Source organism: Erpetoichthys calabaricus, chromosome 2 (genome assembly GCF_900747795.2).
Source record: "Erpetoichthys calabaricus chromosome 2, fErpCal1.3, whole genome shotgun sequence".
In the NCBI taxonomy this organism is placed as follows: domain Eukaryota; kingdom Metazoa; phylum Chordata; class Cladistia; order Polypteriformes; family Polypteridae; genus Erpetoichthys; species Erpetoichthys calabaricus.
The window spans coordinates 21,164,894-21,192,558 of NC_041395.2; the positions used below are offsets into that span (position 1 = coordinate 21,164,894).

A 27,665-nucleotide genomic window follows, 5' to 3' on the forward strand; every position below is an offset into this window, starting at 1 on the left:
AACTGGAAAAAGCAAGATTTTACCACTACGTTCACATGGCTATCAAGTTTTAAAGTGGAATCCATTTTTACACCTAAATTTGTGATCATGGATTTCTCAAATTGAGCCACAGTGGAAAGGTCGATGAAGGGGGTCCCGCTGGTGCTATTGGGCCCAAATAGCATGACTTCTGTCTTGTTCTCATTCAAATTTAGAAAATTTAATGCCATCCAACTCCTTATGTCAATAAGGCAATCAAGCAGGGGCTGGACAGTACATGGACCTTGGCGCTTCAGAGGGAAATAAACCTGACAGTCGTCTGCATAAAGATGAAAGGAAATACCGTGTTTCTGAAAAATAGCGCCGAGTGGCAGCAGGTACAAGGAGAACAGAAGAGGTCCCAGGATGGAGCCCCAGGGGAGGGCAACAGAGGTGGAAGTAAAATCATCAATACTGACACAAAAACTTCTATCTGAAAGATAGGACCTAAACCATTGGAGAGCTAAACCTGTGATGCCCACCCACTGCTCCAGCCTAGAGATGAGGATCTCATGGTCTATCATGTCAAATGCAGCTGTTAAATCCAAAAGCATAAGTAGTAGACAGTCACCAGAGTCCACTGTCAAAAGAATCTCATTAAAAACCCTTAACAGAGAAGACTCAGTGCTATGGTGAGTTTTAAACCCAGACTGGAACACTTCCAGAATTGCATGTTCGTCCAGAAAGGACGTCAGTTGGGTATAGATGACTTTTTCCAAGAGTTTGGACAAAAAAGGTAGCTTGGAAATAGGCCTAAAGTTAGACATAGCAGAGTGGTCCAGACCCGTTTTTTTCAGCAGTGGTTGCACGACAGCATGTTTAAAATTTTTAGGCACCACACTAGAGGTTAAACTACTATTAATAACAGTAAGAACAAGGGGGCTCCGCCCCCTGCTCGCTTCGCTCGCCTACCCCCGGCGTTTTGAACCCGTGCCCGCTGGGCAGCCACGTGTGAGGATGATGCACGTTTAATACGGAGCGTTCGCCCGTGTCACTCTGGGGCCCCCCACTGTTAATATGGAGCTCCGTCCGTACTATTATGCGGTGCATTGTGGACTACTGTGGACCCCGTAGTGTTTCCCGTTTCAGTTTGTATCTCGGTCAGTCGAGCTTTTGTTTTTGAAGCTTTTGAATTACGGTCTTCATTATCTGTAACCTGCTGTCCATGTGTTTGGCCTCCTCGTTTAACCTGTTTATGACGTTTTACTTTGCTTTCTACTCTGTCTTTCATTTCTGATCTCGCTTTATTCTGCTTTTGTTTCAATGACACCTGGTCCGTGGTGAATATTTTTTCCCTTTTTCGAGTAATAATTTTCATTTGTTTGCGATACTGTGATGTTTATCGTACTGTTAATAATGCATCACTGTAATGTGATTCACCTATGCTGTATAGTTTGGACGTGTGAGGATGACGTATGTTTAATACGGAGCGTTCGCCCGTGTCACTCTGGGTCTTCCCACTGTTACTATGAAGCTCTTTCCGAACTATTATGCGGTGCATTGTGGAGCACTGCGGACTCTGTAGTGTTTCCCGTTTCACTTCGTATCTCGTTTAGTCGAGCTCTTTCTTTTTGGAGCAGTGCCTGCCTGGTCTGCGGCATTTCAGACGCACGTTGTAGGCGCCTGCGTTCATTAATTATATCCAGGCAGGCGCGTATTTGTAGCTCGGTCACTCGAGCTGTGTCGTGTTGAATCCGTGCCTGCTTTGCCTACGCAGTTTGAGACGCACGTTGTAGGCGTCCACGTTCATTAGATCTGTCCACACGGGCCCAGTGCGGTTTCAGACGCGTGTCCGTACCATCTCGGGTTTGATGTATGAACCTTTGTGGACTCCGTAGTGTGTCCCGTTTCACTCTGGGGCGGGGCGTTGACTCCTCTTGTTTTACTATGTCTCCTCCTGCGCCTTCACCACGCATTAGTGCCACTCACAATATGGCGGCGACGCCTGCGCCTTCCGTATTATGTCGGTTTTTACCATGCTGTGTAGGCGCCTTTGCCTTTTGTACTTTACCGCGCCTTCCGACGCACGATGTAGGCGCCTGCACCTTCCAGGTCCGCCTCCGCTGTGTGGTGTGGACGTTTAACTGTCGTTGTTTCTGCCTTTATATTCTGTATCTCGGTGTGCATGTGTTTCGTGCCTAGGTTTTTTTGAAGCTGTTGCATTCCAGTTTTCATCATCTGTAACCCGCTCTCCATGTGTTCATCCCCGTTCTTTAATCCCTTTATAAAGTTTGACTTTGTTTCCTACTCTGTGTTTTATTTCTGACCTCGCTTTATCCTGCTTGCGGCATGTCAGACGGTTCATAGTCTCTCTCGTTTTACTCTGGGCAGGGGGGCTTTGTTCTGTAACCTGCTCTCCATGTGTTTGTCCCTGTTCTTTAACCTCTTTATGACGTTTTACTTTGTTTCCTACTCTGACGGTTCGTAGTCTCTCCCGTTTTGCTCTGGTGTTGGGCTTTGTGTGGCGCCTGCACACGTGCGTAGTCTCTCCCGTTTCACTCTGGGGGGGGGGGGGGGCTTTGTGCGGCACTTGCGCAGTATGTCTTTTGCGTCCACGGGCAGGTCCCTGCGTCCATATCCGGTTTACCATTCTCGTTTAGTAATATGGATAGATGGACCCAAGGTAGAAAAGACCTCCTTAAGAAGTCGAGGAGGAACAACATCAAGGGGGGAGCCAGATGGCTTCATACTGAAAACCAGCTGCTTTAAAAAGGACAAAGTGACAGGCTCGAAGTGGTCAAACACAGCCAAACATGGTATTAAAATGGATGGATCATGAGAAGGTGGTGAAATGAGGGCCTTAGTGCTTACAAGCTTCTTCAAGAAAAAGTAAAGAAATTTATCGCAAGTTTCCCTAGAGGCTTCCAGAAAGACAGGTCCATGAACATTAAGTACAGAACTCAATGTGTTAAAAAGTACACGGGGGTTGTGAGAGTTAGACCCAATAACTTCAGAAAAACATTTGGATCTTGGAGCTTTCAAAACCTTCTGATAACACAATCAACTTTCTCTCAATATTTCAAAAGAAACCTGCAACCTGTCCTTTTTTCCACCTCCGCTCAGCTCTCCTGCACTCCCGTCTGTATGCACGGGTATTAGCATTTAACCACGGCTCGGAGCAGGGCTTTAGTGTCCTGTTTTTTAATGGAGCCACAAAGTCCAAAGCAATTTGGCAAGCAGAATTAAATTGAAATGTTAGCTCCTCCGTATTGGAAGACACCGAGGGTTGTGAGGTCACTTCATAATTAAAAACAGCAGTTTAAGTAAGTAGCCTGTTAAAGTTTTAGTTCATCTACCAGAGAACTTGTTGGTGATACTCTTCTAAATATTTTTTACAGTGGCTACGTAGTATAGATTAATATGTTTTGCAGTTTTCTTTTTGTCCCTCATGTGTGTCAAGGGAGATTAGAAACAGAGAACTTTAATCTCCGATTTAGGATTTGCAATCACTGGAATTTAAACTTTGTCCTGCTTGTTGCATAAGTTGTTTGGTGTACTGTAGTTTGAGAGCAAAGGTATCCGATTGTTTTTTTGAAATTTATTTGCAGAATTGCGAGACAAATACAGAAACAGGTGACAGAAGCAAATATATATGATTCTGGAAATACTGTATTCATTTTGCTGTTTTATACTTCTGTGCAGAATCCCAGTTTATTGTGATCCTACTGGTTCCAGAGCTGTCCATACACAGTATATAGTAACTGTTGCTTCTTTTTTCAGGTTGAAGTTAAAAATGTAATTTTCCTTTTGTAGCAAGCAGAGCTGAATTGTTTCTCACTTTTAATAACAGAGCAACAATACTGTAAATATATTCCATACTGTATTTAATATTCCATTTTAAAATATTCTTCCACTTATATTTAGTATCCTGTTTTTTATCCAGTTAATTAGTGGGGGGGGGCAATGCATGAGGACTCAACAGCTCAGATGTAAAGCAGTAACCAGACCTGGAAGGGGTACCATTGCAGAGATTATGTAGCGTGAATCGGAGAAAATAAACCCTCTGTGAAGAAGAAGAAGAAGAAACAGCCGCACAGTCACAAGGCCAGTTAGTTACTTGAGCCAACTGAGTTCTCCTTGGGATCCACTGGTTCATGATGGTTCTTTTTATTTATTTACTTAACACGCTTCTTTTAACTTCACCCGTTTGTTGTCTGGTATAAATCCTGTAATTGATATTTAACCCACTTCCTATTGTCCAAATGACTTGAAATTTTGCACACTTACTCACTTCCGATGACAATACATGAATCAATAATCAGTTTCACTAATTGATCAATTAATCCATGTTAATTGAATCATATGAAGAATAATTCAAGATTTCACCAACAGATGGCGCTAGTAATGGATAGAAATATTAAAGGAAGTGTTAAAATATTGATTACAAAATTATACTAAAAAGAACCCAAGACTAAAAAGTTTAAAATAATATCTCTATAAAAAATACTTTTTAAAACCATGGTTATATTAAGTTAAAAAGTGTACTAAAAAGTAAAAAATAAGACTCTCATACATCACTCGTAAAATAAAAGCATGGGCGCTTTTCATCAATCAATATAATCTTAGCAAAAGCTCCCACGCTTTTATTTTACAAGTGATGTATGAGAGATTTATTTTTTACTTTTTTGTACACTTTTTAACTTAATATAAGGGTGGTTTTGGGCGGCACGGTGGCGCAGTGGGTAGCGCTGCTGCCTCGCAGTTGGGAGATCTGGGGACCTGGGTTCGATTCCCGGGTCCTCCCTGCGTGGAGTTTGCATGTTCTCCCCGTGTCTGCGTGGGTTTCCTCCGGGCGCTCCGGTTTCCTCCCACATTCCAAAGACATGCAGGTTAGGTGGATTGGCGATTCTAAATTGGCCCTAGTGTGTGCTTGGTGTGTGGGTGTGTTTGTGTGTGTGTCCTGCGGTGGGTTGGCACCCTGCCCAGGATTGTTTCCTGCCTTGTGCCCTGTGTTGGCTGGGATTGGCTCCAGCAGACCCCCGTGACCCTGTGTTCGGATTCAGCGGGTTGGAAAATGGATGGATGGATAAGGGTGGTTTTTAAAAAGTATTTTTTTTAATATATTACACACCCAAATTGCCTACTCACTTAAACAGGGCAAATCTAGAGTTGCTAGTTGGCCTAACATTCACATTTATTTTTGCATTAGCCAAACAGTTACACCATCATGAGCAAATGTGTACAGTCAAATTACTGACACAAGTGTTGGTTTTCACAAAGTCTGCTGCTTCAGTGTTTTTAGATCTTTTTGTCAGATGTTTCTATGGTACACTGAAGTAGAATTACAAGCATTTCATAAGTGTCAAAGGCTTTTATTGACAATTACATTAAGTTTATGCGCAGAGTCAGTATTTGCAGTGTTGGCCCTTCTTTCTTTTTCAAGGCCTTTGCAATTCTCCTTGGCAGGCTGTCAATCAACTTCTGGGCCAAATCCTGACTGTTGGCAGCCCATTCCTGCATAATCAATACTTGGAGTTTGTCAGAATTGGTGGGTATTTGTTTGTCCACCCGCCTCTTGAAGATTGACCACAAGTTCTCAATGGGGTTAAGGTTTGGGGAGTTTCCTGGCCATGGAGCCCAAATTTCGATGTTTTGTTCCCACAGCCACTTAGCTATCACTTTTGTCTTATGGTCCGGTGCTCCATCATGCTTGAAAAGGCATTATTTGTCACCAAACTGTTCTTGGATGGTTGGGAGAAGTTGCTTTCGGGAGATGTTTTGGTCCCATTTTTTCTTCATGGTTGTGTTCTTAGGCCAAATTGTGAGTGAGTCCACTGCCTTGGTTGAGAAGCAATCCCATGTGACATGAATGGTCTCTGTTGGTATGACACAGGACTGATGGTAGCACCGCTCGCCTTTTCTATTTTCTGAATGCCCCAAACAATCGGTAAGGGGATTCATCAGAGACAAGGACTTTCCCCCAGCAGTCCAAACCCAGAATATCAGTCTGTCCCTGATGTTTATCTTGGCTTCTTTGCTGCCCTTCTTGACAACCACCAGGCCATCCTCCAGAAGTCTTCACCTCACTCACACCTTCCTGCTGCCATTCCTGAGCGAGCTCTGCACTGGTTGTGCCCGCAGCTGAATCAACTTTACTCTTCAGAACATTGTGGAGTCTATACAAATTGGCATCATAAAAACAGAGGCAGCAAACTTTGTGAAAATTCATATTTGTGTCATTCTCAAAACTTTTGGCCACGACTATTTTAAACTCTGATAGTGAAGAGGCACAGGATGAAAGCCCAGTTTCTTGGAAATATGAGGCAGCAGTTTGCAAGACCATTGCCATCCCTAAATATACAGTGGTGTGAAAAACTATTTGCCCCCTTCCTGATTTCTTATTCTTTTGCATGTTTGTCACACAAAATGTTTCTGATCATCAAACACATTTAACCATTAGTCAAATATAACACAAGATGCAGTTTGTAAATGGTGGTTTTTATTATTTAGGGAGAAAAAAAAATCCAAACCTACAGGGCCCTGTGTGAAAAAGTAATTGCCCCCTGAGCCTAATAACTGGTTGGGCCACCCTTAGCAGCAATAACTGCAATCAAGCGTTTGCGATAACTTGCAATGAGTCTTTTACAGCGCTCTGGAGGAATTTTAGCCCACTCATCTTTGCAAAATTGTTGTAATTCAGCTTTATTTGAGGGTTTTCTAGCATGAACCGCCTTTTTAAGGTCATGCCATAGCATCCAATTGGATTCAGGTCAGGACTTTGACTAGGCCACTCCAAAGTCTTCATTTTGTTTTTCTTCAGCCATTCAGAGGTGGATTTGCTGGTGTGTTTTGGGTCATTGTCCTGTTGCAGCACCCAAGATCGCTTCAGCTTGAGTTGACGAACAGATGGCCGGACATTCTCCTTCAGGATTTTTTGGTAGACAGTAGAATTCATGGTTCCATCTATCACAGCAAGCCTTCCAGGTCCTGAAGCAGCAAAACAACCCCAGACCATCACACTACCACCACCATATTTTACTGTTGGTATGATGTTCTTTTTCTGAAATGCTGTGTTCCTTTTACGCCAGATGTAACGGGACATTTGCCTTCCAAAAAGTTCAACTTTTGACTCATCAGTCCACAAGGTATTTTCCCAAAAGTCTTGGCAATCATTGAGATGTTTCTTAGCAAAATTGAGACGAGCCCTAATGTTCTTTTTGCTTAACAGTGGTTTGCGTCTTGGAAATCTGCCATGCAGGCCGTTTTTGCCCAGTCTCTTTCTTATGGTGGAGTCGTGAACACTGACCTTAATTGAGGCAAGTGAGGCCTGCAGTTCTTTAGACGTTGTCCTGGGGTCTTTTGTGACCTCTCGGATGAGTCGTCTCTGCGCTCTTGGGGTAATTTTGGTCGGCCGGCCACTCCTGGGAAGGTTCACCACTGTTCCATGTTTTTGCCATTTGTGGATAATGGCTCTCACTGTGGTTCGCTGGAGTCCCAAAGCTTTAGAAATGGCTTTATAACCTTTACCAGACTGATAGATCTCAATTACTTCTGTTCTCATTTGTTCCTGAATTTCTTTGGATCTTGGCATGATGTCTAGCTTTTGAGGTGCTTTTGGTCTACTTCTCTGTGTCAGGCAGCTCCTATTTAAGTGATTTCTTGATTGAAACAGGTGTGGCAGTAATCAGGCCTGGGGGTGGCTACAGAAATTGAACTCAGGTGTCATACACCACAGTTAGGTTATTTTTTAACAGGGGGGCAATTACTTTTTCACACAGGGCCATGTAGGTTTGGATTTTTTTCTCCCTAAATAATAAACACCATCATTTAAAAACTGCATTTTGTGTTTACTTGTGTTATATTTGACTAATGGTTAAATGTGTTTGATGATCAGAAACATTTTGTGTGACAAACATGCAAAAGAATAAGAAATCAGGAAGGGGGCAAATAGTTTTTCACACCACTGTAAATGCCTGGTTTATTTTGTGCATTGTATTAGCATACAGTGGCTTAAAATCCAATCATAAATTTTAGCCACAACCTTTTTTTTTTTTTTTGTCTTCAGACTCTTATTGAGCTCATGCATAATTTCCTACATTTGTGAAATTCTAATTTAAAAATGGTCTGTATTTAAGAAAAGATGACACGTACGTAATAGTGTACAGTATGCAATTTTTGTAATTCCACTACATCTTTAACTCTTTCAGGGCTCATGTTGACTTTTGTCAAAATTCAGGGGTAGAGGACAGTAATCAGCCGTAAACTGTGACAAAACTCGCCCTTACTTTTATTTCGACTCTCTTTACTTGAAGGAAAGTTACGTAGCTTTGTTGATTTGACCTCGATTCCCTGCGTGTAGTGAAGAGCAAACGGCCTCTAAAATGGCGTTGACATCTGGCGAGAGACTAAAGCAAATGTGCAAAGCAAAATACTCCACGGATGTTTTACATATCATAGCTGAATGTGACTCTGACTTTTCAGACTCTGAGTTTGATACAAGTGACCTGGAGATGGATATCCAAAACGAAAGTGAAGTACCAGCATCAGCCTAACAGTCCCCAGCTGATCGTGGTGCTGAACAGGTTCGTGTAGCTGATACGCCTACAGCAGCGTTCGTCTGGGAGGACCACCACTTACAGACATATGAAAAGGTTTGGGAACCCCTCTTAATTAAGATGATATTCAAGTCAGGGGACTGTGACGGCCATTCCAGAACATTGTACTTCTCCCTCTACATGAATGCCTTTGTCGATTTCCAACTGTGTTTTGGGTCATTGTCTTGGTGGAATATCCAACCCCTGCGTAACTTCAACTTTGTGACTTATGCTTGAACATTATCCTGAAGACTTTGTTGATATTGGGTTGAATTCATCTGACCCTCGACTTTAACAAGGGTCCCAGTCCCTGAACTAGCCGCACAGCCCCACAAACCTCCACCAAATGTGACAGTAGGTAGCAGGTGTTTTTCTTGGAATGCGGTGTTCTTCTTCCGCCATGCAAAGCGCTTTTTGTTCTGACCAAAGGACTCCATTTTTGTCTCATCAGTCCAAAGCACTTTGTTCCAAAATGAATTTGGCTTGTCTAAATGAGCATTTGCATACAACAAGCGAATCTGTTTGTGGTGTGAGTGCAGAAAGGGCTTCTTTCTCATCACCCTACCATACAGATGTTCTTTGTGCACATTGCGCTGAATTGTAGAACGATGTACAGATACACCATCTGCAGCAAGATGTTCTTGCAGGTCTTTGGAAGTGATCTGTGGGTTGTCTGTAACCATTCTCACAATCCTGCGCATATGCCGCTCCTGTATTTGTCTTAGCCTGCCAGACCTGCTGGGTTTAACAGCAACTGTGCCTGTGGCCTTCCATTTCCTGATTCCATTCCTTACAGTTGAAACTGACAGTTTAAACCTCTGAGATAGCTTTTTGTAGCCTTCCCCTAAACCATGAGACTCAACAATCTTTGTTTTCAGATCTTTGGAGAGTTGCTTTGAGGATCCCATGCTGTCACTCTTCAGAGGAGAGTCAAAGGGAAGGAAGCACAACTTGTAATTGACCACCTTAAATACCTTTATATCTCATGATTGGACACACCTGTCTATGAAGTTCAAAGCTTAATGAGCTCATCCAACCAATCTGGTGCTGTAAGTATTCAGCATTGAGCAGTGACAGGCATTCAAATCAGCACAATGACAAGGGGACCCAAATTTGTGCACAGCCAGTTTTTCACATTTGATTTAATTTCATTCAACTAAATACTGCTTCACGAAAAATCTTTGTTCGGAAAACACCGCAGTACTCAGATGTTCCTAGGAAATGAAAGACATACCACTGTTTTTTGTTGAAAGGAGAGTCAATTATTATGCAGGCTCAGAGGGGTTCCCAAACTCTTTCATATGACTTTATGACGACAAGAGGTACAAACCATATTGCATCACACTGTGACTGCCACCGTCACCCACCAGCTGTGCAAAGACAGAGGTAGCCAGCCCGCCGTGCATTACTGCTGGCCATCAAGCTGCCCCTGTGCCACTGCTGCCAGAGATGCCGAACAAGCGCTAACAGCAGCCACAGCACGTACCGACAGATGTTTTATGTTGATTTATGTGTGAAACCAGTGCAATGAGTGTTTTGGAAAAAATATTCAGCCCTCAAAGAGTCAATGCTTACCTTTCTCGGAAAAATAAGTTGCTGCCTCCTTTTTCAATATTTTTAAAGACCAAAGTACTGAAAATTCTGGAGTCATTTCAGCTTCACATCTGGTAAGAAATCTGTGTCACATTCTATGTGGAAGCATAACCATTAGCACCTGAAAAGAAGTACATTGAATTTCTTTCTAGCATGTGCTAATAACATGTAATGGTGATTCTGCTCTGATTCAGAAGGATAATCCATGAATTCTCCTGTTTCTTATGGCAGTTCAAAATTCTCATCTGACAATGAAGAAATCGAGTCATCAGGAATATTTCTTTTCACATGTGCTGTGCAATATATGATACTGTACATAGTGCTTCATTGATCCCCAAGGGGAAATTAACTTGTTCCAATAGCAGACAATGTAAAGTTCTCATATGCATAGTGCAAATGTTTAAAAAACAAAGTGCAAACCAATACAAAGTACATTTGGTAAACATTTAATCTATAGTCTCTCTAAAGAAATATTGTCCCTATGCTAATGTGTTTCTGATAACTAGCATAACAAGCTCTTCTACCACCACTTGGCATACTGTGATGGATTAACACATTGGCTTAATGATGCTTCAGGGTACTGTGTCCTTTTTCTGTGAAAATCATTTCAAACACACGCCTTTTAGACATATGAACTAGATTATAAGCAGGGCTGTTACCTAGAGAAATGAATTTGTCCTCGTTGAAGTGCAACTCTTGGTAGTGAGAGAGACGTTTTCTGTGTCAAGTACAAGTACAGTAGAATGTAAGTTAGTAGGATTGCATTGTGCTTTAAATTAGTGCTTGGTGGTATGACCAAAATTCTATATTTTTCAAAATTATCCCGGTTTCACGGTATTCAACGGTGTATTTTTCCCATGCATGAGTGAATGTTAACCACATTTTCCACTGCAATTACTGGCTAAGAATAACCTGTTCCACTGTCATGAGAATTGTACATTGTACAAAAAAACATTTTAATGTGCACACAAGTTTTAATCCAGGTTTGCATGGCCCCATAAAGTGATAGTTTTCAAGGGGGTGGCAGTAATGAAGAGAAGGAGTCACATTGCATGACAGTTGCAGTCAAAATATAGAACCTTTTTATAGAACAAATTTTGCAAACAACTTAAACTATAATTTTGACAACATATTTTTAACCATCTTAAGAGGCATTTAGACTTAGTAAAATATCCAGAGGTGCTTGTCATGAACATGTCTTAGAAAAGGAATAAAGAGTAAATATTTTTTGTAAACCAACTACACTTTCTGTTAATGTTAACAATCTGTCCACTGACACGTTAGGTATATGGATTGTAATGGCGTTGGTCTCGATCCACCGCTTGCTTTTTTTGTTGTAGGCAGTCCTCTAGCAAACGCGTCTACAAGTGACGTCTGACTCAAGTGTCCTCTAGCTTTTTCAGTTTTGAGGATGTGGAGGGTGCCAATTTTAGTTCCACACATTCATGGTACTCCAGAGCATGTTTGCGACTAAGGTGGTGCAGCAAATTACTCGTGTTTCCGCCTCCGGTGACAACTTTAACTCGACGGCATTTGCAGTAAATAGTTGTTTGGTCCACATCCGACCTTTTAAAACCAAAGTATCTCCACACAACAGACATGGCTCCTTTTTTCTGCAAAGGTTCTTCTGTGTCGTCATGTTCAACTTTATCGTCTGCTACAGCTTCAGTTTCGGATTGTTCTCTGTCCATTTTCACCACTCAATACTCCGCAACATTCCGTTGCTTGTGTGTTTAATGGTGTAGCAGTGAAAAAGGTCCCCCGAAACAGTTTCACGCTGCGCCACATTCCGAATGTTGTTTAGACTATTTAAACCGGTGTTGCGGTATAAGAAAAATCCATATCATAACAAAAATAAAAAACGGCTTTTGGTATGAACCGGTATACCTCCCAGCACTACTTTAAATACATCATTTTGTAGTTTTGTCACCTATGTACAAGCCTGTATATTTTTCCAATGTCAAATGTGTTTTCTTCAATTCACATTTCACAGAAAGCAGAGACTTTGACAACAGGAGCAGGTATCCCAGTGGGGGACAAGTTGAACGCTCAGACTGTTGGACCGCGGGGCCCCCTTCTGGTTCAGGATGTTGTGTTTACTGATGAGATGGCACACTTTGACCGGGAACGCATCCCAGAGAGAGTAGTCCACGCTAAAGGTGCAGGTAAGTGTAATTGAGTCAGGTTCAATGGATACACTGTAAGCTTGGTGGGTTCTCTACTTTATACTCCTCTGAAATGATACTAGATAGATAGATAGATAGATAGATACTTTATTAATCCCAAGGGGAAATTCACATACTCCAGCAGCAGCATACGGATACAAAAAACAATATTAAATTAAAGATTGATAACAATGCAGGTAAAAACAGACAATAACTTTGTATAATGTTAACGTTTACCCCCCGGGTGGAATTGAAGAGTCGCATAGTTTGGAGGAGGAACGATCTCCTCAGTCTGTCAGTGGAGCAGGACGGTGACAGCAGTCTGTCGCTGAAGCTGCTCCTCTGTCTGGAGATGACAGTGTTTAGTGGATGCAGTGGATTCTCCATAATTGATAGGAGCCTGCTGAGCTCCCGTCGCTCTGCCACAGATGTCAAACTGTCCAGCTCCGTGCCAACAATAGAGCCTGCCTTCCTCACCAGTTTGTCCAGGCGTGAGGCGTCTTTATTCTTAATGCTGCCTCCCCAGCACACCACTGCGTAGAAGAGGACGCCGGCCACAACCGTCTGATAGAACATCTGCATCATCTTATTGCAGATGTTGAAGGATGCCAGCCTTCTAAGGAAGTATAACCGGCTCTGTCCTTTCTTACACAGAGCATCAGTATTGGTGTAACAGTATTCATTTACTACTGTTAGCATCAGGTTTTATGCAGGAGCATAAACAAGTTTTTGCCTCTGTGGGAACATTTTGATGAGCAGTTTCAGTCAAAGAAACTGAACAAACATCAGACAGGACTCTTAACTAGTGCCTGAGAGAGAGAGGAGAATCTTCTGTTTAATTTACTGAGATGAATCTAATTATCAAGCCGTACCTCTAACAAATTACACTTTTCCCCCACAATCGACGGTGTAAATATAAGCATGCAAAAAGCAGATGATGTAAAAATAAACTGATTAAATGTATTAGATAAAACCACAAGACAAATGCAAAAATAGAAACATATAAATATAAATATCCCTCCACCACATCAACAATGAGACACCACCATATATAAATACAACAAAACCCTCCCTTGCCCCTGTAACATATAACACACGACACGAATAACAAAATGAATGATATACTGAATGATTGTAAACTTGAGTCCGGTTATAAAAACTGTCTTGAATATGGATGACTGAACTAGTGGTAAATGCGTTGTTTGATTTTCCCGGCAAATGGAACAACCTCACCGTGATTCCTCGGCGTATGGTGGATGGCGAATCGACCCCGGGGTCTCAGCAGATGAAGGATGAAAGACAGTCCGGCAAAATGAAAAACAAACTGATGCAAAGGTGCGATGTGAAAAAACAGCAAGTAAGTTGATACGTGGTTGAAAACAAATGGTCTCCTTTCTCCTCTCTTCTCTCTGATTACTTAAATAGTCCTGTGACGGCTGTAATTGATTAATAATGAACAGGTGTTTTCCAGGTTAGAGGCTGTGGTCTTCTTCCATCAAAGGGGGACGGCATTTACTGATACACACACAAACAGCAAACGGGACAATGGAAACGAGACGCACTCAGAACTGACATTTGACAACACTAACTATGTAGCCCCGCTACAAACTGAGCACGTTAAGGCATGGTTTGAAACTGTGTCATGCCATACCTATGACAAGGCAGGTCACTAACTAAGACTAACCTATGGTCGGTGGGACAAGAAATAGTTAAGATATACCAGTTCAATTCAGCCATGGGGTTATAAGAACCTTCCATAGACTATACACTAATACAGTGGTTCCCAAACTCGGCCCTGAGGATCCACTGTGGCTGCAGGTTTTTATACCAGCCAAATTCATGAGTATGGCTCTTTTTGTAGATATCGTTTATACTCTGGTCTTCAATCACGGTCCTGGAGGGCCGCAGTGGCTGCAGGTTTTTGCTCCAACCCAGTTGCTTAATAAGAAGCCCTTATTGCCCAAGTAACACTTCTGCTTCACTTTAGTTGTCTCACTCGTTAAGATTTTGAACCCTTATTGCTTATTTTAGTCTTAAACAGCTGTATTCTTGGTTTTTAATTGCTCCTAATTAGCAATAACGTGCAAATGACATGAAACCAGCATTTCACCATTTACACCTGTGTGTATTTATCATGCACTATTGGGTTTAATTAAATACTTGGACGGAAAGTGAAGAGAAAAAAGTGAAGGACTAAGAATTACTCCTCCATTTTAGCCTTCAAATCATTTGGATGATATCCTTAAAAAGGGGAAGAAAATCGAGGAAATGAGAATGGCCTGACATGGCAGAGTTAAAGCACCAACAAGCCATGAAATTAAATTATTGGCAAGAATTGCTTTCTAATTAAGCAACCGGGTTGGAACAAAAACCTGCAGCCACTGCGGCCCTCCAGGACTGTGATTGAGGACCCCTGTTATACTGAATATGCAGCACTACAGTCCCATTGTCCCTCCTTCTGTGCTTCAGAAAAACTGACAGGGCTTCTCTTGTAATATCCATAGCATGGTAGCCAAGAAAGCAGGGCACCAGCATCTTTGCTGAGATGTTGAAAAGTTCATATTTTGATCATCAGTCACAAATAACATGAAGATCCTGACAGTCAGGCTAGGGAGATGGGGATGAACAACACAAAGTCCTCTGCTTCTGCCGAACTGTATAGTTTTTGGGAGCACGGTAAAACAATCAAGGCCTCACTTAACATGTGCAATTACAAGCACAGATTTGGTAAAAGGAACTGAAGCCGAGTTTAAGGCGTTAAGTGCAGTCTGTAAACCAGGGCTGTGGAGTCAGGTCAGAGACAATTTTGGGTACCTGGAGTCTGGGTTGGAGTCAGCAAAAATGTACCGACTCCGACACCTAATAAATTTAAATTGCAATGGGGAAAAAAAAAATCAGCAAGTTCAAATGTCCCATTTCACAAACAATAGTCAGAATTAATTACTTCTCTGATGTAAGAATAGAGCCCAGTGCATAGTTGTGTTACTACGAGTGTGAAGTTCAGCTGAGCTATTATATAACCTGACATTCACATATTGTACTCTGGATTATGGTGCTTTACAAAGAGTGTTTTCAGTTTATTTCAGATATAATGTGTTTAACAAGTTCATTTGAGTGTTAACAAGTGTAATGATGCAGGTGGAGGTGTGTGCTATGGGGTTCTTGTCTTTTGTTTAAACTGGCCAATACGGTAGAGAGTCAGCTTCCTAGCCAGTAGTTCTGTTGTTAAATGACATGTAAGTTTGCCTTCCTTCAATCAACATGGAAAACACTTTAGCATATTAAATACAGAGGAGTCGGAGTCGAAGGATTTATCTACCAACTCCACAGCCCTGCTGTAAACAATCGGAGTTAAAGGAGTTGGTGAATCTCTTTGCCAGTATCTGTAGTTGCTCTATCATGTGCTGAAACTTAGAGCGACTTCTCCTCTGTTACACATGTTCCGCTATGCTATCTTAGAGAAAGTATTCTCATTAATTATTAAATCTTTAAATGCTATGATTAAAGATTTATGTATACAGAACATGAGAACTCCTTGAGATTATACCATTCCTCTTGCCTACCTATCTTTGCTTTTATTTATTTATTTATTTATTTTTTTACTGTTTGCTATGTTTGGATAATGTAATATCCTGTGTCTCACATCCAGGTTTCTTAATTAATTTATAGATTTTGGTTATCTGTCAAAGTAATTTGAGTGTTATTTATGGTGTAATTTACATATTGTACATATGGTTGTCACCTGAAACAATTTTTGAAATGTATTATTTATTTATTTTGAGTCATTTTTACACTAAAATATATTTTTTGTCACTGTGTATGTTTCATGTGAAGTCGCAGTAGAATAGAAGCAATTAGAGTTCCACTTTCACAATATTTACAAAATCTTTATAGAGTATGGCACTATTGTGGAACAGTAGATAGATAGATAGATACTTTATTAATCCCAATGGGAAATTCACATTCTTCAGCAGCAGCATACTGATACAATAAATAATATTAAATTAAAGAATGATAATAATGCAGGTGAAAAACAGACAATAACTATCTATAATGTTAAATGTTAACGTTTACCCCCCCGGATGGAATTAAAGAGTCGCATAGTTTGGGGGAGGAACGATCTCCTCAATCTGTCAGTGGAGCAGGACGGTGACAGCAGTCTGTCGCTGAAGCTGCTCTTCTGTCTGGAGATGATACTATTTAGTGGATGCAGTGGATTCTCCATAATTGATAGGAGCCTGCTGAGCGCCCTTCGCTCTGCCACGGATGTCAAACTGTCCAGCTCCATGCCAACAATACAGCTTGCCTTCCTCACCAGTTTATCTAGACGTGAGGCGTCTTTCCTCTTAATGCTGCCTCCCCAACACACCACTGCGTAGAAGAGGGCGCTCGCCACAACTGTCTGATAGAACATCTGCAGCATCTTATTGCAGATGTTGAAGGAAGCCAGCCTTCTAAGGTAGTATAACCGGCTCTGTCCATTCTTGCACAGCGCATCAGTATTGGCAGTCCAGTCTAATTTATCATCCAGCTGCACTCCCAGATATTTATAGGTCTGCACCATCTGCACACAGTCACCTTTGATGATCACGGGGTCTATGAGGGGTCTGGGCCTCCTAAAATCCACCACCAGCTCTTTGGTTTTGCTGGTGTTCAGGTGTAGGTGGTTTGAGTCGCACCATTTAACAAAGTCATTGATTAGGTCCCTATACTCCTCCTCCAGCCCATTCCTGATGCAGCCCACGATAGCAGTGTCATCAGCGAACTTTTGCACATGGCAGGACTCCGAGTTGTATTGGAAGTCCGATGTATATAGGCTGAACAGGACCGGAGAAAGTACAGTCCTCTGCGGCGCTCCTGTGTTGCTGACCACAATGTCAGACGTGCAGTTCCCAAGACGCACATACTGAGGTCTGTCTTTAAGATAGTCCACGATCCATGCCACTAGGTATGAATCTAATCCCATCTCTGTCAGCTTGTCCCTAAGGAGCAGAGGTTGGATTGTGTTGAAGGCGCTAGAGAAGTCCAGAAACATAATTCTTACAGCACCACTGCCTCTGTCCAAGTGAGAGAGGGATCGGTGTAGCATGCTTCATGAGACAGGAAAAGTTCCTTTTAATATTCCATTTGATTAAAAAAGTAACATCCTTTGATTCTGTGAATTTCCCCTTTTAAAGAAAAGTGACTAAACTGTTTGTGGAAATGATGCACACATTCTGATAAGTTAAATAGCAAACTGATTAATTTCGTCTGGGGTATCTGGATTTTAACAAACTCAGTACAGGAACTTGAAAAATTTCAATTCACTGTAGAATATTCAAACTAATTAATATATAAAAGAGTATGTTTAAAATTCAGATATGAATATGACACTAATGCATAATTGAGATATTAGGGCACAGCAGAACGTTTTTGCTTACAGTTTAAGGCATAATGAATTCTTACACGCATCTACTTTTCTTTGTTCCACAGGTGCATTTGGCTACTTTGAAGTAACCCATGACATTACAAAGTATTGCAAAGCAAAGGTGTTTAGTCATATTGGCAAAAGGACACCCATTGCAGTGAGGTTTTCTACAGTTGGTAAGGAGATCATTTGTCACGTTTTAAATCCTGTAACCCTGTACTTTTAATTTTTTACCTCCATGAAAATCTGGTGTTATGCAACTTTGCTTACAAACACAATCCGTTATCTTAAAACTGTTAGTTTACTATAATGGATGTAAATAATATTTTCTTAAAATTCTACAAGCATTACCATAGGGACTGTTATTCTGCAGTAAGTCAACTCAGATTTAATCCTGAAGTATCTGTTTTTTGATTAAAGATCAACGGAGACCACAAATTATAAAATGGCTTAACATAAATGTACAAACATGTCTACAACTTTGAAGAATTTGATTCAGTACAAGAAATGGATTGATATTTATTGAATGGCAGCTTTATTAAGTCTCTGCATCAAAATACAACTTTTGTTGTTCCCGTTATTTATCTGAAGTGTTTATGGAGGGAACTAATACAGATTTGCCAAGACTAGTAAATTTTTCATCTTTCTAGTCTGTGGCTACAAAAATTCAATGTTAAAAGTCTTGCCCAGAATTTCATTAGGTAATAATGAAATAGTTTAAATTCTTTTATACTGAATGAAATGAATGTGCCTTATGACAAATTCTAAGTAGAATAGAGAGATTGAAGTACCTCAAAACTACGTTTATTTGCAAAAACATCGTTATTTAATATTTCAGCCCTTTCTATGACACAAAAGAGCATCTGATTTCACAAAGTAAAAATGGTATAAAACAAGTTTCCTAGTGTGCACCTCCTTGATTAAATTTTACTTTCCCTTTCTGTCACTATTTTTCTGTAGCTGGTGAGTCTGGCTCTGCTGATACTATTCGTGATCCCCGTGGCTTTGCTTTGAAGTTCTACACAGAAGATGGGAACTGGGACCTCACCGGAAACAATACTCCTATCTTTTTCATCCGTGATCCTTTGCTGGTTAGTGACACTTCTTAATACATCACAAATATCATAAAGAAGAAAAAAAAATATTTTTGTACTTGTCCCAATTTTTTTTTAAATTGCTTCTTTTTGATGAAGGAGAGAGGTCTGTGTAAAAGATTTCCCCAAACATGGTGTTTTTTTTTTTTTATTTTTATTATAACAAAGCGATCAAATACACTAATATATGGAAAAAGTAGAATGATTCAGAAACAAATATTAGGTCTAAGGCTAATTTTGTGCAGTACTGTAAAGGGAGATCCTGTTGTACTCTTATCAAATGTTTTATCCAGAGACAGCAAAGCTTTTAGAAACTCAGATGGCGATGGGGTGTATAGCACATCCGACAAGTCAAATCTAGGCAAAATGTCTAACTTTATTTAACAAATCCAGTTTGATCCTATGATATACTGTAGGTGAAGAGTACACATTATATTTGCTAAAGCTTTTTACCAAAAGCTTGAAATCATTGTTCAGTAACAAGATTGGTCTAGAAGATGCACATTCCAGTGAGTCTGTATTCTTCTTTGGAAAGGCAATAATTGACGCTTGGTGTAAAGTGTGGGGCTGGATATTATCTCCTGTAACAGCTTCAAACATAGGTTGTATTAGTGTAGAATTTGAAAATGACTGTCCACTATGTAAAGAATTTATAGCATCTTTTGATGAGTCACAGTGGTGTGTTTGTCATTGGCTTCTCCTTCACTACACTCTGACATGTGTAGAGACTTGCAATATTTCTCTTATATATATTTCTTTTCTGGTTCGTCCCAGTTCCTGTTCAAAAGTGGTCCCACCCACACGCAGCCAACATGGCATTTCTCGATTGCTATTCATCCTCTTCCAAACCCTTCCCCACACTGCCTGCAGCTCCTCTTCAAAACTGGTCTCGCCCATACGCAGCCGACACTGCATTTCTTGATTCCTATTCGTCCTCTTCCAAACCCTTCTCCACGCTTCCTGAGGCCTCCCATATACCCCCACGCTGCTTTTCTCGATTCCTATTCCTCCTTCGGACTACCGCATTCCCCACTCCTCTCTCATGACTCCATTGGTGTCACGTCACCGCCCTATATCTAGCCTGACTGCATGACCTTTCACTTCAGCCATGTGTGTGCCTGGGAGTCTTTTCCATAGCCTACTACAGAAAGGTACTCTGTCAACCATTGGCATTGGTTTTGCTCCTTGGTATTGGTTTCGCTCCTTCGTATTTTCATTATATTGCGACAGTTGTTTCCTAAGCCTTTGTTATAAAATGAACGACAGTATCTTCTCTGTCGACGGGTTTTTGTACGTCATCTCTATTCCGGGATCCGGCAACTGCCTGTTCTTATCAGTGGGTTATTTCTTGACACAAACTGTTGACGAAGGCAATGCACTTTCACTACGACATAGGGCAGTAGATTTCGTCATCACATCACATCGCATCACATTGGGACAGATTTGGAGATGTTCTTCCTGTTGTTCTTTCCAACGCAAGTCGAGTTATCACAACAAGTAAGGAGTACTATCAATACATGGCAACATCTGGAGTACCAGTCTTCAGCCACGGTCAGTTGTACATTGGTTTTTCTAGGGTTAGATCTTTCGACTCATTATCTGTCGTCTCCACCAAAACACCTATTCACAACTGCGTCTTTCAAGAAGTATTTATTTCTTCTTGATTTCTGAATTCCTTTCTCACCGTTTTCTGTTTCTATTCTTACATGGCGAGCGTCGGCTAGTTCCTAAAATATATTAGTTATTTCTTTAGGTTCAATGAGATTGGTTCCAATGGCATTGTTAATCTCTGTAATTTCTTTGTACAGTTCCTTTTTATGTATTTGTTGAGCTAGAATCTTTTTAGCCTTATTAATCTTATTTTCTAATGCTCATGATAAGAGAGGGAATGACTAAATTCAGTTTGTAATGCATGTAAAGTTTTTTTTGTGTAGCATATTATTAGATTAATTTGAGTATTCTTTCAGTCTTGCAACTTTACTTCAGCCTTCCATCCTCAGTTTCTTTCATGCATCATGAATTGGACATTTTTGAATGCATTTTACACATTCTACTACAATACCTACTAAATTTTTGCTTCTCATTTGCTTATTTTAAAACTTATGAACGTTTTTTTAAGATTTGGCTTAATTGCACTTTACGGCGGTCCAGATAGTAAAATGCATCAGGCTTTTGTCACATGCTGTGGTGTTCACCTTCTTCCCGGTGTCATACATTTTGGTGAACTTCATCTTCATATTAAGATTGATAGCTTTCTTTTGTTTCTTCCTTTAGCTGTATTAGGGTTCTTTCTCTTTGAAGACATCCTAGTATGGGGTACAAATGAGTGTACAGTTGTGGCCAAAAGTTTTGAGAATGATGCAAGTATTAGCTTTCACAAAGTTTGCTGCTTCAGTGTTTTTAGATTTTTTTGTCAGATGTTTCTATGGTATACTGAAGTATAATTACAAGCACTCCATAAATTTCAAAGGCTTTTATTGACAATTACATTAGGTTTATGCGCAGAGTCAATATTTGCAGTGTTGGCCCTTCTTTCTTTTTCAAGACCTCTGCAGTTCACCATGTCATGCTGTCAATCAACTTCTGGGCCAAATCCTGACTAATGGCAATCCATTTTTGCATAATCAATGCTTGGAATTTGTCAGAATTTGTGGGTTTTTGTTTGTCCACCTGCCTCTTGAGGATTGACCACAAGTTCTCAATGAGGTTTAGTTCTTGGGAGTTTCCTGGCCATGGACCCAAAATTTTGATGTTTTGCTCCCAAAGCCACTTAATTCTCACTTTTGCCTTATGGCCTGGTGCTCCGTCTGGCTGGGAAAGGCATTGTTGGTCACGAAACTGTTCTTGGATGGTTGGGAGAAGTTGCTGTCACAGGATGTTTTGCTCCCATTCTTTTGTTGTTTATAAAACTTTGCTTGGTAAATAAACCCTTGAAAATATGTGTACAGCATAAAACAGAAAAACGGCAAAACAAAAACTGCTTTATAAAGCATGCCATACACACACATAGTTTAGCTTTGTAAATCATCTTGTAAATGTGTGTTCGTGAATGTGCCTCAGAACTAGGGGTGGGCGGTATGACCAAAATTCTATATCACGGTATTTTTCTAAATTATCCCGGTTTCACGGTATTTGACGGTATTTTTTCCCATGCATGAGTGGATGTTAAACACATTTTCCACTGCAATTACTGGCTAAGAATAACCTATTCCACTGTCAAGAGCATTGTACATTGTACAAAAACATTTTTTAATGTGCACACAAGTATTAATACAGGTTTGCATTGCCCCATAAAGTGATACTTTTCAAGGGGGTGGCACTAATGAAGAGAAGGAAATCACATTGCATGACAGATGCAGTCAAAATATAGAACCTTTTTATTTAATAAATTTTGCAAAAACTTAAATTATAATTTTGACAACATATTTTCAACCATCCAAAGAGGTATTTAGACTTAGGAAAATATCCAGAAGTGCTTGTCAAAAGTTGTATTGCACTGAACATGTCTTAGAAAAGGAATAAATAAATATTTTTTGTAAAACAACTACACTTTCTGTTAATGTTAACAATCTCTGTCCACTGACACGTTAAAGTGACTTTTTAAACAACTTTACCATCATTAAACTGCATAATATTTAAACTAATAAATAATAACAGTAAAATAAATAATTGTATTATTACTGATAGTTGCACTATTACTTCAAGGCTTCAAAAGCCCAGGTGCATTACACAGTATTCACCAAATTAAAATAAAATAAAACAAGTGCAATCTTGGTGATGACATCTTTACCAACTGAACTATCATTTAGGCAAACTGCATTAATATGGACCTAGCTTCAAGCTAAGCTATATACATAAATAATACAACTGCAAATTGCATTTATAATTGTATTTGTGGTATAGCCCTACGGAATCGTATTAGGGCCACGGTGAAGAAAAAAAAATACGGACACAGGGAAGAAAAAAAAACTATACGTCGAGAATAAAGTCGACATTTCCACTTTATTCTCGCCGTTTATGTCGAGACTAGCAAAATACCTGCGCTTCGCAGCGGAGAAGTACAGTAATCCCTCCTCGATCGCGGGGGTTGTGTTCCAGAGCCACCCGCGAAATAAGAAAATCCGCGAAGTAGAAACCATATGTTTATATGGTTATTTTTATATTGTCATGCTTGGGTCACAGATTTGCGCAGAAACACAGGAGGTTGTAGAGAGACATGAACTTTATTCAAACACTGCAAACAAACATTTGTCTCTTTTTCAAAAGTTTAAACTGTGCTCCATGACAAGACAGAGATGACAGTTCCGTATCACAATTAAAAGAATGCAAACATATCTTCCTCTTCAAAGGAGTGTCCGTCAGGAGCAGAGCATGTCAGAGAGAGAGAGAGAGACAAAATCAAACAGATCAATAGGGCTGTTTTTCTTTTAAGTATGCGAAGCACCGCGGCACAAAGCTGTTGAAGGCGGCAGCTCACACCCCCTCCGTCAGGAGCAGACAAAGTGAGACAGAGTTTGTTTTTCAATCAAAAATCAATACGTGTCCTTCGAGCTTTTAAGTATGCGAAGCTCCGTGCAGCATGTCGTTTCAGGAAGCAGCTGCACAAAAGATCACAACGTGAAGATAATCTTTCAGCATTTTTAGACGAGCGTCCATATCGTCTAGGTGTGCGAACAGCCCCCCTGCTCAATCCCCCTACGTCAGGATCAGAGAAAGTCAAGCTGGGTAGCTTCTCAGCCATCTGCCAATAGCGTCCCTTGTATGAAATCAACTGGGCAAACCAACTGAGGAAGCATGTACCAGAAATTAAAAGACCCATTGTCCGCAGAAACCCGCGAAGCAGCGAAAAATCCGCGATATATATTTAAATATGCTTACATATAAAATCTGCGATGGAGTGAAGCCGCGAAAGGCGAAGCGCGATATAGCGAGGGATTACTGTAGTGTGTTAAAGAGGTTATGTAAACATATATATACATATATACACATATCTACATATACATATATATACATATACACATCCACATATATATACATATATATACTGTATACACATATCAACATATATATACACATACATATACACACACACATACACATATATACATATACACATAGTGTGTTGTAACACGGGCTGTGATTGTTACATGGGAGGGAGACGACAAATCACAGCTTCCCGCTTTCTAATCGGGCCTGTGATTGGTGCTTTGACGGATGCCCAGATCCCACAGTATCTCCCCTTAGGAGAGGCGTTAGGCAAGTGTAATTGAATAGCGGTGCTGCAAGTTTAGCTTTACACCTGTTTTTAAGGCTTATTGACTGAAAGGGGCTTTCATGAAAAAACTTAGGGCTTTGCTACAGGATACACCCTCCACAAGTTAAGGAAGTAAAAATAAAGGTATATATTTCTGTTTTATTTAAACCTTTTAAGTTTGTATGCGGGAAGCATGGTGGCGCAGTGAAAGGTGCCAGTTAGGAGACCCGGGTTTGCTTCCCTGCGTGGAGTTTGAATGTTCTCCCCATGTCTGTCTGGGTTTCCTCTGGGTACTCCGGTTTCCTCCCACAGTCCAAAGACATGCAGATTAGGTGCATTGGCGATTCTAAATTGTCCCTGGTGTGTGTGTGTGTGTGTGTGTGCCCTGCGGTGGGCTGGCACCTTGCCCGGGGTTTGTTTCCTGCCTTGTGCCCTGTGTTGGCAGGGTTCGGCTCCTGTATTTAGGATATAGCGGGTTGGATAATGGATGGATGGACATTTGTATGCATAGCCCCATTTGCCCGTTTTCGTTTTTTTTTCTTTCTTCAGTAATATTTCAGCAAACCCAGAGCTTGTCAGTTCAAATCCTGGTACTGACACCACTGTGTGACCCTGAGGAAGTCACTTCACCTGCCTGTGCTGCAAAAAACAAAAGTAATGTAACAAATTGTACCTCAGATGTTGCAAGTTGCTGGAATAAAGGCATAAGTCAAATAGATAAATATGTATTATACACATAGGAACTATCATTTATTTTCAGTTAAGTCATCTGCAGCAAACCTTTATAAATGAGGGTTTCTCCTTTTTAGATGGATGCAAACTGTTTCTTCTTCATTGAGGTTTTCTCTTGGAGAGCTTTTTTCATTTCATTGAAAATTAAAGCAGCAGCTGCCAAAATATGTAGCTTTCTTATTAATTTTTCAACATTGTGTAAAATAACTTTATAAAGTAACATAAAAGGTTTAAATACTGGTTATCCTTTTACACTAAAATATTACTAAAGAGATACAAAAAAAGTAAAATGCATATGTTGTTTTTCTTTAAGGAGATTAAATATTACTGAAAGAAAAAAAACCCCACTAAAACAGCCAAATGGGGCTATGCATACGAACTTAAAAGGTTTAAATAAAACAGAAATATATACCTTTATTTTTACTTCCTTAACTTGTGGAGGGTGTATCCTGTAGCAAAGCCCTAAGTTTTTTCATGAAAGCCCGTTTCAGTCAATAAGTCTTAAAAACAGGTGTAAAGATATTGACAATAAGCTACGCAAACCCACCAAGACATGGAATCATTTAAATCAAGGAGCTGCGCTACCTTCTTCCAGATCGGCCCCAAGGCGTTCATATTTTTCCAAAGCAGTTCTGGTGTCCATTGGCATCGAAAAGCACCATCCCATACTATTAGTTAACGATTAACACATTTCTATATATATATTGTAAGCATACAATACAACTGATAATGTGTTGCGCTTATTTATCTGGTGTACCGACATTTTTGCGCGTTTAATGGCTGAAATCCAACGTGGTTTGTGCCCTGCAGAATGAAAACAGTTTGCATTTACCTTTTTAATAAAAGGCGAGCTTTTAAGCCTGAGAAATCACCCCGTAAATGCACACGTTTAATTGCACATGTGTTAATATGTATGCTTACACAGTATTAAAAGACACTCAACAATTAACGTCATTTACCTTCGTTCCCGCGTTTGAGTCGTGCTGTAAATTCTTACTGTGAAATATAATTGACAAATAATTTGGTGAATGAACTTGTCAAGAAGGTGGAGCTGGAGTATTACGTCACTTCATTTGCGAAAATGCCGTGATGTGCGGAAGGGCGGGGGGAGTGTGGGGGTTGACGGAGAATGTTTTCTTCAGCGCTCTTTGGGGCTCTTCCTTGTTTTCAGTTCACGTGATTACGTAGGAGGCATGATGACGCGATATGCGACTCCGCCTCCTCCATTACAGTATATGGACAAAAAATATGTTCCAATTTTGACCATTACGCGTAGAATTTCGAAATGAAACCTGCCTAACTTTTGTAAGTAAGCTGTAAGGAATGAGCCTGCCAAATTTCAGCCTTCTACCTACACGGGAAGTTGGAGAATTAGTGATGAGTGAGTCAGTGAGTCAGTTAGTCAGTCAGTCAGTGAGGGCTTTGCCTTTTATTAGTATAGATTAAAGTCGACATTTCCATTCTATTCTCATAGTTTACTTTATAATTAAAGTAGAATGTCGTAAACTAAACTTCATCCTAAAATCATTGTTTAATTTACTAGATTTTCTCAAACCCCGTCATAAGTTAATGTAGCACATTAAATGCTTTGTGTTGTGTTCCCCGACACAGTTGTTAATCACTACACTTCTTAAACTGACTTCCTCCGCACTAATAGGAGACAGCGATCACCATACAGAATCCATTCACTGTATGATATTCCTGCTCTCTGAAAATTTAGAATTTATATCAAGTATTTATTTATATCAAGTATTTATCTTGGCATTCTAAATGTTCAGAGAGCATAAATATCATGTGAATGGATTCAGTGCGGCGATCACTGCCGGTGCCGGTGCCTCCTCTTAGTGCAGAGGAAGTCAGTTTAAGAAGCTCGAGGAACACTTAACACAAAGCATTTAATGTGCTATATAACTTATGACGGGGTTTGAGAAAATCTAGTAAATTAAATATTCATTTTACGATGAAGATTAGTTTACGATGTTCTACTTTAATGACAAAGTACGAGAATAAAGTCAACATGTCGTCACAATATTACACAGTACCCAGGTACATTACACTGTATTGAAAACAAATAAAACAAGTACAACTTGGCTTGCAGTATTATCCAGTAGTATAGAAACAGTATTTACACATCTGACCTTTTAAAACTAAAGTATCTCCAGGCGACAGACGTGACTCATTTTTTTCAGCTCTCTGTCCATTTTCACCGCGCGGCATACCTATGCTACCGCCCACTATTTGGTGGTGTAGCAGTGAAAAAGAGCCCTAGTGCAACAAATCTGTGTTTAGTGGTGTAGCAGTGGAAAATGTCCCCACTTGAACAGTTTGCCGCTGTGCCACGTTCCGAACATCGTTTAGGCAATTTAAACCGGTGTTGCGGTATAAGAAAAATCCATATCATAAAAAAAATAAAAAACGGTTTTCGGTATGAACCAGTATACCGCCCAGCACTACTCAGAACTCATCTTGACATCAGTGATCACTTGTGTGTTAATAGAATTTCACTGCTTACGGTTAACTAAAGCAGCTTCATTCTCGGTAGGTGCGCTTATTGCAATATGAGTACAGTAAAGTGCGCCGATTATGTTGAGAAATCTGGACACTGTTGGAAATTCTTATGTTGTCAATTTTTTTCTGTTGGTAAAAACATGTTATTTATTATGTATGTACACCCCCACCAAATAAAAATGGGATGTATCATCCCTTCGGTCGATTGCCTGAGGTATTTGTGATTTGTCAGCCATTTCTCTCAGAAGTGACAACAAGTACTCTGTATACCTCCATAAAAAGCCAAAAAAATACTTCAGGGCAAATACATGGCATTGGTCCTCTTAAAAGGGAACCTCATTAGAGTCTGTATATTGTATT

General features: G+C 40.3%; 1 protein-coding gene across 1 annotated transcript in view; it reads left to right on the plus strand.

Annotated features, from left to right (window-relative positions):
* Nucleotides 1–27,665, plus strand: part of cat (catalase) — a 59,904-nt gene that overhangs the window by 5,518 nt on the left and 26,721 nt on the right. Inside the window, exons 2-4 of the mRNA XM_028793507.2 lie at nt 12,139–12,310; nt 17,783–17,893; nt 18,678–18,808. Of these exons, the coding sequence (XP_028649340.1) occupies nt 12,139–12,310; nt 17,783–17,893; nt 18,678–18,808 (414 nt within the window). The remainder of the gene's footprint in view (nt 1–12,138; nt 12,311–17,782; nt 17,894–18,677; nt 18,809–27,665) is intronic.